This window comes from Scomber japonicus, chromosome 9, assembly GCF_027409825.1.
Source record: "Scomber japonicus isolate fScoJap1 chromosome 9, fScoJap1.pri, whole genome shotgun sequence".
In the NCBI taxonomy this organism is placed as follows: Eukaryota; Metazoa; Chordata; class Actinopteri; order Scombriformes; family Scombridae; genus Scomber; species Scomber japonicus.
This window is the reverse complement of record NC_070586.1, coordinates 29,089,435-29,106,205: the sequence shown is the minus strand read 5'-3', so window position 1 is coordinate 29,106,205 and position 16,771 is coordinate 29,089,435. Positions and strand designations below refer to the sequence as shown.

Genomic DNA, 16,771 nt, shown 5'->3' with positions numbered 1-16,771 from the left:
ATTTTGGAGATTTACATCTATTGATGTAAAATCTTTTTTTTTTCAGACTACAATTACTTTTTATGTCATATTCAAAAAAAAATCTGGCTCATGACACCCAAGCATAGCAGAAAGGTTTACACATGCAATAAAAAGGGACAACAAACATGAATTCTATTGATTGTGAGTTACAGGTTGAGTCTACACCAACATGGAGTTCTGAGCATTAGAGGGGCTCTCCCAGAAGATGCCGGGAACTACACATGTTTGGCAACCAATGAGGCTGGGACTGGTTCTCAGTCTGTTTCACTCATTTATGCAGGTAAATCAACATATTGCTGTAGATTTCATGATGACATATGCCTTAATTGTTCTTCTTACTAAGTCTCATTCACATTGAAAAAAAGGAAATGTAATAATTTATCTTAGCAATAATTCTAAGACTTCAAATAAGGCAACACTTTTTGTTTGTCTGCGTTGCTTCAATGTCTTTCAGTTTGAACAAATCTGTGAATAATATCCAGTGCGAGTTGTACACTAGCTTTGAGCAGAGCACAAGCGAGTGTGACCACACGCTGACCTGTCTCACACAATATGATGTTTCTTTCATTGTTCTGTGAGCGCTGACAGTTGTAGGCCTTAAGTTTCAGTCACGGCTGTCAGTTAGTGGTTGACAGAAACCTCAACACTGATGAACTGTGGCAGCCTCTTCCTGGGGCGTACTGGTATTAAACACACTTTTGTCTCTGAATGTCATTTTTAACAACATTGATCTGTCAAGGCAGTGAGAGCAATGTAAGATTCTGTAGATCATCTCTTTCTTTAAGCTCAGATGTCTGCCTGCTCCAATCATATCCATCCCTGCTCTCTTAAAACAGAATGTGTGTGAAATGTAAGCATGTTTTTTATAGACTGTATTACAGCCTATGCTGGTCAATAGTACTTTACTATTATTTCCATATATAGTAGAATTAAATACAAAAAGATAAAAAATACTATTAACTAATACTAAAAATACTAAATTGAACTCCATCTTAAACTTCCCATTTTTTCCTTCAGAGGTGCCTACAATAACAGTGGTACAGCAGATTGTGCTTGTAGCTGTTGGGGGTGATGCTACTCTGGAGTGCCAAGCCAAAGGCATTCCCTCCCCCCTTGTCCATTGGTTCAAAGGTAAGGTCAAACACAGTATGTACATGAATATAACTGTGAGGATGTCCATGGTAAAGACTAGCAGCTTTGTTTGCTTTGTGTTTGCAGGTGAGCTTGAGGTGGGCTCTGCTCCTTTTGTTGAGCAGGATGAACGCCGCGGGACTTTGCACATTCGAGGGGTGCAGGAGGTGGATGCTGGTCAGTACAGCTGTGTGGCCAGCAGCCCTGCCGGAACCTCCTCTGGCACTGTCAGCGTGGAGGTTGGAGGTGAGAGCGTCTGCATACTAAAATGTTACAAAAAGAGTATATTTCTTTTTTTCTTCCTTTTAAACAAAGGAAAATTTGGCTTTTTATCACTCTCCCCTCCACAGCTGGCCCAGTGTTCTCTGAGGCACCGGTTGACGTAACAGCTAATGTAGGGGAGAACATCACCCTCCCCTGCGTTGCCCGAGGTTATCCGCAGCCAACAGTGACCTGGCGCAAACAGGATGGCAGGCAGATTCTTACAAGGACAGAAAGCCACAGTCGAACAATCCTGCTGGAGAACGGACTCCTTCTAATCCAGAGTGAGTTATTCATAGAGCACTATCACAACACTGAGCTTTGGTCTGCACTGTTGGCTAATACAACTTCATGGTTGCCTTTCACTGACTGGCATGACTGAAATTTTCTCAGTGATTATACATAGAACAGGTGCAGCCTTTCATATCAAATTCTAAATATTTTATTAAGAGAGCTGCTACATGATATCATTACCATCACTTAGTTAGATAGCTCTCACTAAGACACTCAGTATCCATTGTCCATTCATTTCTCCTTCACTGTGTTTTCATTAGGCTGAAGGGAATTTAAGTTGTGAACTCTGGAGGCCTTCCCGCCTGCAATATGACTAATCTTGGCCACTGAAGGAGATCCTTTGTGCTCCTGAGACTAAATGTTTATAGTGTGCCTACTATTATATTGGAGAGGAACAGACATATTTGCATGGACTGCTTTTGTCACTGTTTCCATTTATGGCTGCTGTCTGACCTAATTAGCTCAATCTGTTGCAGATGGCTTTATTTTATTTTTTAACCTGCCATTGTTTTACAAAACGTGTCCATAGTGTGTCATGCACAAATTACCCCCCCCCCACCAACCCCCCCCCACCCCCGGGCTCCTTACTTTTTGCTTTAATGCTTAATGTCTTGTCATCACCTATTTAAACATCGTCCTGACTATCTAAACACAAGAACTGAATCATATGTTGATCTTCCAACATGTGATATCTAGAGAATTTACTGAGCAGGGGATGTGTGTCAGCAGGCTGGCAGCTGAGGCAAACCTATTAATCCCTTTATTTTCTATTTTTAACTCCTAATTACAGCGCAGTCAAACCAATAATACCACTTGTTATTGAGTGGAGGACTTAACTGCTATTAGCATGGACTTATTCTTTTAGACAAACTGGTTTCTTTCTCAATGTGTAGAGATGCTGCTTATCTCAGCTGTATAGAATGTGCTGTATGTCTGTAAAGTATCCTCATTGATGTTTTACTGTGTGTTTGACATCAGGTGTCTGGCTGGATGATGAAGGACTGTACATCTGTGAGGCCAAGAACCAGTTTGGAACCATCAAAACCGAAGCCAGAGTTAGTGTCACTGGACTGGGTATGCTTGTTTAGGCTCTTATATTTCTCTGCACTTTACAAAGAATGGCAGGAACTCCAAATCTGATTGTGGCCTTTAAATTATTTCATGCGTTCCTGCTGTTAGTATTTCTATCTTTACTTCTGTATATGTTTCTGCAGAGCCCCCTCTTTTGGCCCAAGGTACCCCGATCATCACCACTGGTATCGGCCAGTCCCTTAGTATTCCTTGCATGCTGTTGGATGGAATACCTTTACCAGAAAGATACTGGTCCCATAATGGAAAACCTGTAAGCTTGGCTGGTAACTAACTCTTGAATATGAATCATTTTATAGATAATTTCCACAGTTCTGTTGACAGCACTCCTTTTTCACCCCCCTGCACAGGTTCAGTTAAATGGGCGAATGTTCCTGAGGAGTGATGGTAGTTTGTACATTGACAGAACCACCTCAGAGGATGCTGGGGCATATGTCTGCACTGCGGTGAATGTAGCAGGCTCCACAAACATCACAGTCAGCCTGGAGGTCCATGGTAAGTCCCCATTCTCCAACACTGTTTCTCTCCATGTTAGAGACGCTGGCAAGTTTAGACAGTCAGACCAACAATGTGCTGACTAAGTGTGGAAAACAACAATACGTCAATGACTTGACCACCTGCTGTCATCATAGTGAGAGGGTTCAATTTACTGCATGCTTTGATGATTGGGGTCATTTTCTTCATGGGAGCATAATGACAGACAGGCCAGATTACGGTTCATCATCGGTTTGTAATGAAGAAATGTCTGAAGCGCTGATACTGCTGGCTGGCTAAGGCCAGTGATAATGCTGTGGACCCGCTTCTTCACAGCCAGTCAGACAGCTGTGTTTTGTGACCTACTTCCTTCACAGTGCCCCCTGAGATCAACGCTGGTCCTTACCACTACATAGCCAACGAGGGCGTAGCCATCACACTATCATGCGAGGCCAGCGGAGTTCCCAAGCCAACTATTGTCTGGTCCAAGGTAAAGATGTCACACACTATGATGATTTTGGCTGCATCTCACAAATCCATGTATGACTAATGGATTTGTTCTGATTCCCACAACATTGTCTACAAAAGATCACACTTGGCATCCCTTCATCTGAAAGTAAATCATCATTAAGACCTTTTAAATAATTATTGAACTTACAGCCACCATGCAACTTTTATTATTGAAACAAAAGCACAGATCAGTACACAGTGCTGTGATGGTGATGGATCAAAATTTTTCTCAAGGTGTTCACAGTGCAACTTTGAGACAAGACATTTGTTGGCAGGCTATGAATGCAATCAGCACAAGCACAATGGTGCTTGCCTGTGAGAAAGTACATATCCTTATCTATCTTATAATGTATTAAGTCATATCCTTAAGAAATATTCATAAAAAAAAAGGTTTCAAAAAGGTTCAACATAATGTGAATTTGAAGGCTCCAATCAATTACTAAATATTTAAGATGTATTCCTTATTGATTTAATTAAATGCAATTATTTTATGGATACATTAACTTTGAAATTAAACATTAAATGATCTAATAAAACGTTTCTAATCCTCAGTCTAGTTTGGCCTCATTTTTCTCTGATTTATAAGAATAGTATGAGAACACTCTAAAAACACCACGAGCGATAACAGTTTGCAATCAACATTTGATTAACCTAACCAGGAAGGATGTAACCGTGGCAACTGTACTATATTGTTGCTTGACTGTGAGAAATCACTCAGTATTTTATTGTACCCTAGGAAGCTATTTAAATCTTTTCTCACAGCACTTCCTAATACAAACTTCAGTAATCATATCTTAAGAAGAAAACATTAAAGCTTGTTGTACGAGGCCAAAGACAACATCATTTACCCACTCAGGAATCTTGTGCCATACTACACATCTGCTTAGTTTTCACTGACTGCTGGTTCAGAAATTGTGTTAAAATAACAGCAGAAATGCTATAAATAATCCAGAGGTACTCAGAGGATGACAAAATATGATCCTGTCAGGCACAATCAGACGCTTTTTCTATCAGCAGTTGTCATCCTTAATAGTCATTTATAGAGGAGTACGCCCAGTTATTTCACTTTGCCCATGAAAAAAATAAATACAGCAGAACAAACACATTACATAGTCAGCATTGCTAATTTGGGTCAACATGCTCTTGTTTCCTACATATTGTTGATGTGAGCCAAATTTTTTTCTTTGCCTTTTCCTGAACATGCTCTGAGTAGTGCTCCAGAGTCAAGTAAATTTCCTTTCTTGTCAGATAAAAGTGAATCTGTAAAAGCAATTTTATGTTCAAAGCAAGTACCCATGTAGAAGGCCGCATTCTTGTGCATGCGAATTGGGGATGGAGAGCAAGCTAAAGGGGAGCTCTGTAATTATTTCAGACATCAAAGGTTGAGCTGTAAACCTTAAACTAAGCTTCGACTCTCTACGCTCATATGCGGACAGCTTTTATCTGCGGTATATTCTCGTCTAATGCTTGCTGTTCCTCCAGGGGAGGCAGCCTCTGCCCAAGGACCGCACCTCTCTCCAGTCTGACCCTGAAGGATACCTCCACATCCCCCACCCTACCACAGAGGATACAGGCATTTACATCTGCACCGCCACCAGCTCTGTGGGCTACGCCAGTAGAGAAATCAAACTCAGTGTTAACTGTAAGGCTAATAAATGTTTGACCACAGTCACCTAAACAGAGCAGTGTTTTATGTCTATGGATGATGTTCTGAGTCAAAATGTGTTTAGAATTATTAAACATGCAACAAGAGCCTACATGATATTCTTACAACTATTTTCCATTTTCTCCAGCCCTGCCCAAGATAATGGGAGTGAGTGGTCATGACAACACAGTGAAAATGGCTGCAGAGGTGGGTACAGAGGTTGTTCTACCTTGTGAGGCCCAGGGGAGTCCCTCTCCACTCATCACATGGAGCAGAAATGGGTATCCCATCCCCCCCGTCACAGCTGGGTAAGAGGAAGTATTACCTCACTTGGGCAATGATGTAGTAAAATCAGTTAAACGTGTAACAAAAGGCAAATGTTCTCACCCTACCTTACCTCTGATTTAGCTAACGTGTGACTCAGCTTTAACAAGGAACTGGCAGCCATTCAAAGCTGCTGCTAATGTTTGGAGTTAATTTAGTGAATCCTTTTTGAAGGGCAACTCGACAGAGGCAGCAACAGCAACAATCTGCTAGAGAGCTGTGTGCGGGCTTTACTTGTCAGCTAAACTGAGGAAGAACATCTGGTACCACATGGTCCGCTTTCATGTGTGGTCACTCTGGGTGCAGACAGGCAGGCTGTCTCGGGACACAGACTGGATAGATAACAGACAGACTCTTTGGGCCAGACACCAGACCGAATTGGTTTTGGGTAGATAGAAGAAATGACAGAGGGAGTTGAAAGCTGTGGTGACTGACTCAGATACAGTATGACTTGTGTGGGGGCCAGGGAGAAGGAAAAGGTGGGGTTGGCGTGGGGGATGCCAGGAAGAGGGGAGGAAAACTAACTGACAGAGGAAGAGATACAAGCCCTGTCTGCCTGATGTTGGGATTCCCTGGGGTGCTTCAGCAGTAAAACAACATGCTGACTCTTTACTGATGAGAATAACACATCTCTGTGAACAACCCCCACATCAGCCCATGCTTCGCATATGCGGGATCTGCGGAAACAGGCAAGCGGTGTAAAGGGAGACTCATTCTCTCCAGCTACACTCTGCGGGTCAGAAGAAATGACCAGAGGGTGCCGATTGTTGAAACAACTTGAATCAGTGGGCGGTCAGATGTCTGCCATAACCGTGGTTTTAGATTATTGTAGTAAAAAGACAGATGAGGGGCAGGGTAAGACACAGAGCTGTCCTCCACTGGTTCAGTGGATTTGTGCACCTTAGACCCAATCCTGATGAGGCCAATTTGTCCCAGTTAGCCTTTGTGTCAGACTGTGTACACAGATGACTTGACACCAATGTGGTGACTGATGGATGGGCGAGAGGGGTGTTTCATGTCCTGTGTGCCTTAGCTTGTGTCAGTTGTCAGCACAGTGCTGCCGAGCTGCTGTGCTGCAGTCTGAGCACAGATTGACCAGTGCAGAAACAGTCGCTTGGTTTCAGTGTTAAATGTTGCTGCCTCTCCTAAGGCTGTTTGAGGAGGTGGGGGAACTGTATTACACCATATGTGCAGATGAAATAGAGAGCCTTTTGTGCTTCCAGCTAATTTCCACTTACATGAACATGTTATTGTTATAATTCAGTTGCTAAGCAGACACACTCAGATAAATCACAGAGGTGTGTTCACATTTGTGCACATTATACATTTATACAGCTGGATAGCTGCTGGTGCAATTCAGGTTACCACACACCCCTTTAAAGTTGCTGACCTACATTTAACTATTTTAAACCCACATTTAACTGCTGTTGTTTTTGATACAAAGCATACTTTGGAGTGGGGGTTAGTGTATGTGATCGCCTCCATCTGGACATCTTTAGGATGTTTGTCTGTGACAAACATCCTAAAAACTAATGGCTGGATTGGCAAAAACTTTGCTGTCCAGATTGTTGTTTACAAGAGAATGAAACACATCGATCACGGTGACCTGCATGACCTTTCATCTAGCACCATCATCAAGCTGACCTTTTGATTTTGATCTGTTTAAATAATACACACAGTAGTTGCTGTGCACATTACTGTTCCCAACAAGAAGAAATCCATTGATTTTTGCCAAACCTCTGATCTTTCCCACAGTGATGTCATCAGGTCAAACTTCAGCTACCCTTTAATACTGTAATTACCTTGGACAATGGTAATGGGGAGATTAGTAGACCATGGAAGAAGTCTGGACTCCATTGAGTGCTTTCTTGTTCATAGCTTTCATCCATCACAGATCCATTTATCATTGACAATTTACCATTTTTCTTCAATGCAACAAAACAATGCAGATGCAAAGACACAATCAACAGCTTTGAAATGTATTTTTGCATTTAGAACTTACTGAATAATTTAGTGAAGAAAATAAGTGAAGAAAATATCCTAATTTAAAATTAATTAACACCTTGGACAATGTACAGTATCATTAGGCCATAGTTTTTTCTCCACAATAACACAACTGTACATATTAACTAAAGATTTTACATACTACTGTACCACTTAATCAGTCAGCCTCTGGCAGAAGCTGCACTGGGAATTCACTGTCTCAATCTGTTTATCAGCTCATCCTCCTCCACCAAAAATAGTACCAGAGCCAAATTGCATCTGGAAATTTGTCCTCACTGATACACGACAATGCATAAGGTTGAGATCATAATATACATTATTGTCATAAAGTGCCCTGCCCTGTATTATAAACACTGGACAACCAATGTAAATATTCTGTGATGTTTGTGCTCTTACATATATGCATGTTCTGAAGTAAAAACAGGGCACTAGAGGAAATTATTACTTCAAAAAAGGAACACGTATTTTCCCAAAAACAGGCTGTAGATCTTCAGTGACTCAAAGTGTTGTGTTTTCTCCATCTCTTTGCCCTTGACCCCTAACCACTTCCCAGGTTCACTGTTTTGCCTTCAGGCTCACTGAAGATCACTGATGTGCGCCTGATTGATAGTAAACTATACACCTGTACTGCAGAAAACCCAGCAGGCAACGTGTCCCTAAGCTACAATTTACACATTCAAGGTAACTCTGTGGGGCTTCATTAGAAAGTCAGAAACCTTAAAACTTCCCTTTTCATAATGCTGACATGTGAATACACCACTTCTAACAGTAAACGATGTGCTAAGACATGTATTTACTTTTGGTCCTCAGCTAAACCCAGAATTCAGCCAGCACCTTCCCTCCTGAAAGCCCTGATAGGCCAAACAGTGACTCTGCCATGTGTGGTCCAGGGAGAGCCAAGCCCTGAGGTCAGCTGGTTTCACAATGGACTTCCTGTTGGGGTCAAGAACACTGTGCCCCTCAGGATCCAGCAGGTCAGTCTCGCTGACCAGGGTACCTACCGCTGTGTGGCCAGGAACAGCGCAGGACAGGAGACCTTGGAGATCAAGCTGGAAGTTCTCGGTGAATAACTGCAGCTCACTTCTTCTCTTCCGTCGCTGCTCTGTTTTTCACCTCAAGAATAAACAGAATTTAACAAAAACTTTGCAACATGTACACTATCTTTTAAATCATGATTGCATTGTAAAATCTAATTGAATAACATTGAACATTTATATACGCTGACAGTGCCCCAGTTTTACACTCTCCTCGTCTTCACTTGAGGCACAGTACAGTAGCTCTATGATACAAGCAGTCGTGTAACCCTCTATCAACTTGTATAAAAGATCTGGTTGTTTTTCCAACAGACTTCCAACGGTTGGTTAATTAGGAATGTGGGGACACATAAATCAGAGTCATTTCATGAGCATAAATCAGCATCATTTCCCCGTAACAAAAAGATGCCTGTAGTAGGTATCAGCTGATTTAAAGAATACCTGCAGGGAGTCAGAAATCTTACACCTACAGCAGATCTTAAGATGCACCAAAAAGCTTCTCCCGACTCTGCTATTGATAATATAACCTGTCTGTCTCATCCTCATTACACCTTTCATCTCATGTTCACTGTATCAACACTTTGAACCAGCAATTCACACGTTTTTAATTTTTTTTTCTATCTTCACAGAGGCCCCATCCTTTGCAGAACCTGGAGATGCCATCATGGAGAAAGTAGCGAACAGCAAGGTCGTCATCCCTTGTCCAGCTGAAGGTAAAAAAAAAAAAAGATTTGCACATGAGTCAGCCCCGGACTGACTGAAACAAACAGGGCAAGTGAAAAGTTTAGTGTTAAGATGAAACACAATTCACAGTCAGAATGAAAACTTAAAATTGATGCAGTGTTGTGTTTTATTTAGGATTATCTTTATGACATAGCAAAAGAATACTCCACTTTAAATGTAGGACAGATATGTGTATTTGTGTGCCATCAAAGGAATGTTTCACTGTCACCATAGACTTTTAGTTGTCACATTGGGAAAAAAACCCAATTCTTGCCACCATAAAAGATACAGCTTCTTTTCATCCCGGCACCCAGAGACAAGTTGTTGTCTACATATTTTAACATCTTTGTGCGAACAAGGAAGCATCCCAGAGGGATTTGGAGGACTTGCTGTTTTCTCAAAAAGACAGTGAGTCCGGGAACGTCTGCAGATGCACTGATGGATACTTACCCTCTGACAGCCCATGCAAACAGGTATTGTTTGTGTGGGGCCGTGCCATGGTAACCAACTTGGTGAGAGAAGGTGAGGACTGTGTTTAATGTGGAGCAACAGCTGGAACATCAGTCTGCCTGCTGCCTCAGTGAGCCACATCTGCTTTCCTCTGCGTCGGGGCCTGCTGGGAGAGGAATCCTAATTACAGGCTGCTGCTGGCAGATAAAGGACAGAGATGTCTGAGGTGCACCGTGAAGCACAGGAAGAGGAAGAAGAAGCTACGCTAGCCCTCAATCCATCCAAGTCATACTGGCTGACAGGCAGGGAGGGAGACTGTACCAAGCCTCAGAGGACTCACACAGAAATGCTTGATGCTCTTGACACTCCAGAGAGGCTGCCGGCAGCAGGAAACAAGGATCCCCTCATTGTTCTCGAGAGATCTATCTGATTGAGGGAGATAAAGCACTCTCTCTGCCAGAGAGATATTATTAATTCACCAACAAGCACATTGCATTTGATAGAGGTAATTATTTGAGAAACACATGGATGAGATAATCTCAGACTTCGTCAGACCCAGCAAATAAATTCAAAGTCTACTAATGAGTTCTGTTAACATATAAAACAGAACATCTGTATGCATTTCCTCCCAGCAATGAGATAATGAATTTGCTTCAGAGCTTCTTAACTATAAACATGTGTTCAGAGAAGCAACAGACGATAACATCACCTTTGGTTGTGCTACATCTGCTGTGGTTATTATTATTTTCTGGATTGGGAAAGGGTGCTGCGTTTGATGTCCCTTCCTCGTCTGCGGTGTTTCTATATGTAACACCTCTGTAAATAGCCAGAGCAGTGGCATTTGGTTCACTCCACTGTGTTGCTCTTTCATTGGTGTTCTGTCCTTGACCTGGGAGTCAACTGTGTTGGGTACAAGATACGCCCCTCCACCTTTTCTCCATTCCACCTTTCGTCTCTTGACCATTTCCGACTTTTTTCACCTAGTAATCCACAGAACACATCTGTTTCAGGCTCCTGAGTTTACGCACCAGTGCCTTTTAACTGCTTGTTGAACCACTCCTATTCTTACTGCTCAAGACTCTCACCGGTGTTTGGTAATAAATCTTGATGCTAGTGTTTTAAATCTTTCATCGTACATTAATCCCAAATACCGTATCTTACTTTTTATGTGACTCTCAAGCTTGCAGGCAGAAAGAACTCAAACCATTTTGGCAAAGTCTCCCCTGCTGCCCTGCTGTCCAACAGATACATGGAGAGCTGGCTTTTTCTAGTCTGGGACACTTGCCCATTAAGTTATCCTGTAGAGAAGCAGAGAGGTGGAAGTAACTTTTCTTCCTGTCAGACGTGATCAATAAAGCTAACTTTTAACTCACTCCAAATCCTTTTCATGTCTCTGCACCTGCAGGTTCACCTCGTCCCAAGGTGCGCTGGTTCAAAAATGGCCTGGAGATACACCCTGAACAATCAGAGTTTTCTGTGGAGAGGGATGGCGCTCTTTTAATTAGCAAAGCGTCTGCCAGTCACAGTGGGGACTTCAAGTGTGTGGCGACCAATGAGGCGGGGTCTGTGGAGAGAAAGACCAGGCTAAAAGTCAATGGTGAGATTTAATGAAATATTAACAGTTGATAAAGGTCGCTGTGAACCACTGAAAGCACAAATGTTCCTTTTCTCTGTGTGCTGCTTCAGTTCCCCCAGAGATCCAAGATGATGGCAAGTCACTGAACCTCACTGTCACCTTGAAGCAACCTCTCACTCTGGGCTGCGATGCCTTTGGGATCCCCTCCCCAATAATCACCTGGAGTAAAGATGGTCATCCTGTGAGTTTGTCTTCCCATTTACAGTACATGTAAAACTTTTTAACATATCTTGACTATACTGTATGTAGCTGTACGATGTCACCAAAGTGGATATCACTCTAATTAAAAGTTAACACTATGCAATCACTGTACTGATTTCTGTATATCTAGGTGGACAGCCCTGGGGTGTATCTGCAGAATGGGAATAGGCTGCTCAGAATCTACAGAGTCCAGCAAGAACATGCAGGGAAGTTTGCCTGCACAGCTCAAAACTCAGCTGGAGAAGCACGAAGAGAATATAACATAGTGGTGCAAGGTGAGCTTATTAACCAGTAAGCACACTTATGTTTAACATAATATCAGAGTATATACATTGATTGTTACAAAACATACTCAAGAAAGCATTTACTGACATAAAACCTAAACATAAAAACTCCTGGAGCAGCAATCTAAAGCCTTCAAACTTGCATTTTGTCAATGTCAATTACCTCATTAATAGCTTAACTATCTGAAATGAACACTTTTAATGATGTATGTGTTCACTGAATACTGTTCTTGTCATGTGTGTATTGTCACAGCTCCGCCAGTGATCACAGGAACATCCCGGATGCAGGAGTTAACCGTAGTGCTGGGCCAGGAGGTGGAGTTTCAGTGCAGAGTAAGCGGGCGACCAGCACCCAGAGTGGAATGGAGCCGCGATGGAGAGTAAGCATCACCCTAACAGTTTATTGTTATGACATTCAGCACTACACAGAGGATGCAGTCCCCTTTGTATTGATCTAATTTGTTTTTTTTTCTCCCGTGTCCAGGGTTCTGTCACGTGATGGAGACCCACATGTGGAGTTTCTGGAAGATGGCCAGGTGTTGAAAGTGAAGTCAGTACGGCTGAGGGACCAGGGGCTGTACCAGTGTCTGGCTAGTAACAATGCAGGAACTCAGATGCGGCAGTTCAGACTTACAGTGCAAGGTGTCTGCCTTTCTCCTGATTCTGTTTGACTATGATAAAGTGTAGACGTCCTAATGAAAAACCATACAGTTACAACAACTTTGGCCTGAGTTAAGCATTTGTATTTTGTGTCAATACAGAAAATCAAGACAAAGAAAAGTAACAAAGAAAAAATAAATTGCTTAGAAGTTAGTGGGTTATTGAGTTCATTTCTGTTTCAAAACTGCTGTAGTAGCAGAGTTGTTTTAGGAAAGAACTTTACTGAACATAATATTTAATTCATGTGTAGAGCTGGCCTATACAGTTTACGTATTACTTTGCTTCTATCATAATACCTGGTGGTGCAGGTGACTGCTGGAGCATGTGCAGTGATTGTCCAAAGTATCACACACTGCATTGCTGTATTTAAGGTCCTGCAATATAAATCTTACTGACTGTTACATATTAATGTGTTGTTGATTTTTTTCTCCAGCTCCCCCCACCATCAAGGGCCCCAATGAGACCTCAGAGGTGTCAGTGGTGTTGGGCTTCCCTACAGTCCTGCCTTGTGATGTTGAAGGCTCTCCCACACCCAGCATCACCTGGTTGAAGGACAACCAGCCCATCGTGTCCAGCCCCCAGCTGACATACACCCGTGGCGGGCAGGCTCTGCGATTGGGCTCAGCACAGGGAGACAGCACTGGTCTCTACACCTGTCGGGCCACTAATCCAGCAGGCACAGCTGTAAAGCAATATTCACTCAGTGTTCTGGGTAAGACACATTCGCACACTTACAAGTTTAAATGGTTTATACCAGAATTTTAAAGGTGTATCTGTGTGTGTTTTTTTTTAATCAGTTCCACCGCAGATAGAAGGTGACTCTACATCCTTGACGTTCGGTGGTCAGGAAAAGAAAGTACGGATCAATGGCAGTTTAACTCTCTCATGCCTTGCTAAAGGTTTCCCTGAGCCTAAGGTTGAATGGTTCAAAGATGGACAGGTTGGTGTTTCATCCTTACAAGCTGTGCATCTCTTAAACCACAAACATTTGATTTCTCTCAAGTGGCTTTCATGTGCATGTTCTAGCCTCTGTCAGCCTCTACTGGCAACCAGTATGAATTACAACACCCTCAATAGGACTTACATCCGCTTGCACAACCCACCTCCACTTTCCAGATTTTGAGCCATGAGTAAGCCAGTTAAATATAGCAGCTGACTAAAAGAAGCATACAGTGAAGACATGTAATGACGTAAAAACATTTAATAATACTGCTTTGTTTGTTTTTGGCTTGACCGACAACATTTTCATGTCCAGCTGAAATATTTTGCCACACCCATCATTCAGTATGTGTGTGTGTTTGTGCATGCATGTTATGCAGGGCCTCTATTAGGGAGGATTAGGGATTACATGTTTTATAACATTTGGATTAATGTTTAATTTTTTTAAATGAGCTTTGTGGTGTTTTTCTTTTTTTTCTTTTCAAAACACAATAGAGCCTGGAGGTTTTTAAAAGCTAGACATTTGAGCACATGCTAAAGGCATTATGATCATCTGACCTGTGAAACCCACATTGATATTGAATGTCCACTCATGTAGAAACATCAAAACATTAAAATATAAATGCACAAATACTACATACAATTTTTTCACCAAGAATATATCATCTGATGTTTTATTTATTTTTTTACCCTTTAGGTTCTGACTGGAAACTTCCATGCCGGCATCCAGGAAAGTGGCTACTTCCTCCACATAGAGAACGCCATGCTGTCCCATGAAGGGCAGTACACCTGTGTGGTCACCAACTCTGCAGGAGAGGACAAGAGAGACTTTCATGTCTCTATTCACGGTGTGTTCAGTTAAATATGTGCATTTATCCTCAGAATCATGGTTCAAGGAATTTTACTTTAAATGAAAACATCTAATAATCATTAGTCTTCATTTTCTGTGAGTTACCAGTGTGATACAAGTCTTCTTTCATAGTATAACCAAGATTTATATTTGAGGAATTGATGATCTTAAATTGATATAGACTGAACTGACAAAAAAACATGCTTGCCTCGCTAGTTCCTCCAATCTTCCACCGCGTGACTAACAGGGAAGCAGCCTGGGGTCTGGGACATGAGGATGATGATAACGAGGACATGGTAGAGAAGCGGGAGGTGGTTTTGGGTCATCCCATTAGCCTGTCCTGTGAGAGTAATGCCATACCCCCACCCAAGCTCAGCTGGTATAAGGATGGAAGAAAGCTCACTGCAGCTGATGGAGTGACACTACTTCCAGGTCAGCAGAAACTCTCCTTCCTGTGAGATCTCATTTAAAGCAGACATGTGACTGAGACTTAACATTCATGGGAAAATATCATGTTGTGTGGGTTTGTCCTCTCAGGTGGACAGGTGCTGCAAATTGCCCGAGTGCAGAAAAAAGATGCTGGAAAGTACACGTGTCAAGCTGTGAATGAGGCAGGAGAGGACCGTATGCATTTTGGACTGGAGGTCCTGGGTAAGCAAGCACATGTGCATATTGTAATTTTAATTAAAATGTATCTATTTGGAAATGTTACAAAGTAATTTCTGACATCTGTTGTTTCACCTCCTCAGTGCCTCCTGTGATAAAGGGGGCATCAGAGGAGTTTATGGAGGAAATAGGAGCAGTGGTCAACAACACCGTGGTCCTCCACTGTGATGTGACTGGACACCCAGCTCCAGTCATATCCTGGCTGAAAGACGGGCAGCCAGTGCATACAGATAAGGAGCACTTCATTAGTGAGGATGGGACACAACTCCAGGTGAGCCAGTGTTGACTTCTAGGCACCAATAGATCCAACTGGGACATGCTGTATTGAGGAATAACACTCCATTCCTATCATTCAGCTCCTCAGTGTCCAGGTTTCTGACATGGCGGGGTACCTGTGCGCAGCTGAAAACAAGGTTGGGACAGTTGAGAAGCTCTTCAGTCTGACAGTGCAAGGTGAGGAATAAAAGCCCAAAATTCAAAACACTTTTATGATGACTGACGATGATGTGCTCTAAATGCACAATGCAACTGTTGGTTTGTCTTCCAGTGCCTCCAAGGATAATAGGCCAGAAGGACGAGGAGGTTAGTGTGATTGAGGGCCACATGGTTTCATTGCTGTGTGATGTCCAAGCATACCCCCCTCCAGAGATCACCTGGACCAAAGACGGACAGGTCCTTCAGTTCAGCACTGGCATCCACATTTTGCCAGGTCAGACCTCAGGAAACAGAAAACTCAAATAATTATGTTTCTAAACTTTACCCAGATTGACCTGATTTAATTAGGATAATTTATTTTGTTTGAATCTAATTATAGCACAGATACTGTATCATTCTTTTATTGTTTTTTAATACTGTAGGCGGCCAGATGCTGCAGTTGCCCCGGGCGAGGTTGGAGGATGCAGGACAATACGTATGCACAGCCACCAACTCAGCTGGCCAGGACCAGAAGAGTATTCTCCTCAGTGTTTATGGTGAGAGTACACACATTGAGCCATCTGCACAATTCAGCTACATATACAGATGATCAAATCTCAGAACATTGTCTCAACAAAAAAATCAGTTTACCATAAGCCAGCTGTGCACACAGAGTTTAGGAGTGAATCATACCTATTCTGAACGAACCACAATGAGATCATTCTTATGTCCAACAGTGCTGCCCACCCTCAAGCCCCGTCTCGATGCAGAGTCAGACCTGCTGACCCCGCTGGTTGGCTCCTCTGTCACCCTGCGATGCGACGCCCATGGTATCCCTCAGCCTGAGGTCACATGGTATAAAAACGGGCTGCAACTGGTTGAAGGGAACGGACTGAAGATGGCTGGTCACCAGCTGGAGATCACAGGATTGCAGGTCAGGAAAAATGTCCTGACGTCAAACACGTTAGAGGCTGCAAACAACACATAAAAAGAGTCTTTTGATGACTCAAACTGAGTTTTTACAAGGCCAGCACTGATTTCACATTCCAGTCTTATACAGAGTGAACTTATTGAATTTCCAGAGTCCTTTGTACATTATTCACTGTACATTAGTCACTCATCTCATAAAATACACAGACTGAAAACAACTCAGGAAACTGG

At 42.5% G+C, this 16,771-nt stretch overlaps 1 protein-coding gene across 1 annotated transcript in view; it reads left to right on the top strand.

Moving 5' to 3' along the window:
* The window catches only part of hmcn2 (hemicentin 2), a 43,155-nt gene that overhangs the window by 11,767 nt on the left and 14,617 nt on the right, over nt 1-16,771 (top strand). Inside the window, exons 13-40 of the mRNA XM_053325931.1 lie at nt 174-301; nt 1,039-1,152; nt 1,240-1,398; nt 1,503-1,697; nt 2,686-2,781; nt 2,922-3,049; nt 3,147-3,291; nt 3,648-3,760; nt 5,263-5,422; nt 5,574-5,733; nt 8,307-8,434; nt 8,564-8,815; nt 9,417-9,500; nt 11,366-11,557; nt 11,647-11,777; nt 11,928-12,072; nt 12,335-12,461; nt 12,566-12,723; nt 13,175-13,453; nt 13,539-13,681; nt 14,378-14,528; nt 14,747-14,962; nt 15,068-15,181; nt 15,280-15,467; nt 15,553-15,649; nt 15,744-15,905; nt 16,054-16,167; nt 16,348-16,544. Coding sequence (XP_053181906.1) covers nt 174-301; nt 1,039-1,152; nt 1,240-1,398; nt 1,503-1,697; nt 2,686-2,781; nt 2,922-3,049; nt 3,147-3,291; nt 3,648-3,760; nt 5,263-5,422; nt 5,574-5,733; nt 8,307-8,434; nt 8,564-8,815; nt 9,417-9,500; nt 11,366-11,557; nt 11,647-11,777; nt 11,928-12,072; nt 12,335-12,461; nt 12,566-12,723; nt 13,175-13,453; nt 13,539-13,681; nt 14,378-14,528; nt 14,747-14,962; nt 15,068-15,181; nt 15,280-15,467; nt 15,553-15,649; nt 15,744-15,905; nt 16,054-16,167; nt 16,348-16,544 — 4,276 coding nt within the window. The remainder of the gene's footprint in view (nt 1-173; nt 302-1,038; nt 1,153-1,239; nt 1,399-1,502; nt 1,698-2,685; nt 2,782-2,921; nt 3,050-3,146; nt 3,292-3,647; nt 3,761-5,262; nt 5,423-5,573; nt 5,734-8,306; nt 8,435-8,563; nt 8,816-9,416; nt 9,501-11,365; nt 11,558-11,646; nt 11,778-11,927; nt 12,073-12,334; nt 12,462-12,565; nt 12,724-13,174; nt 13,454-13,538; nt 13,682-14,377; nt 14,529-14,746; nt 14,963-15,067; nt 15,182-15,279; nt 15,468-15,552; nt 15,650-15,743; nt 15,906-16,053; nt 16,168-16,347; nt 16,545-16,771) is intronic.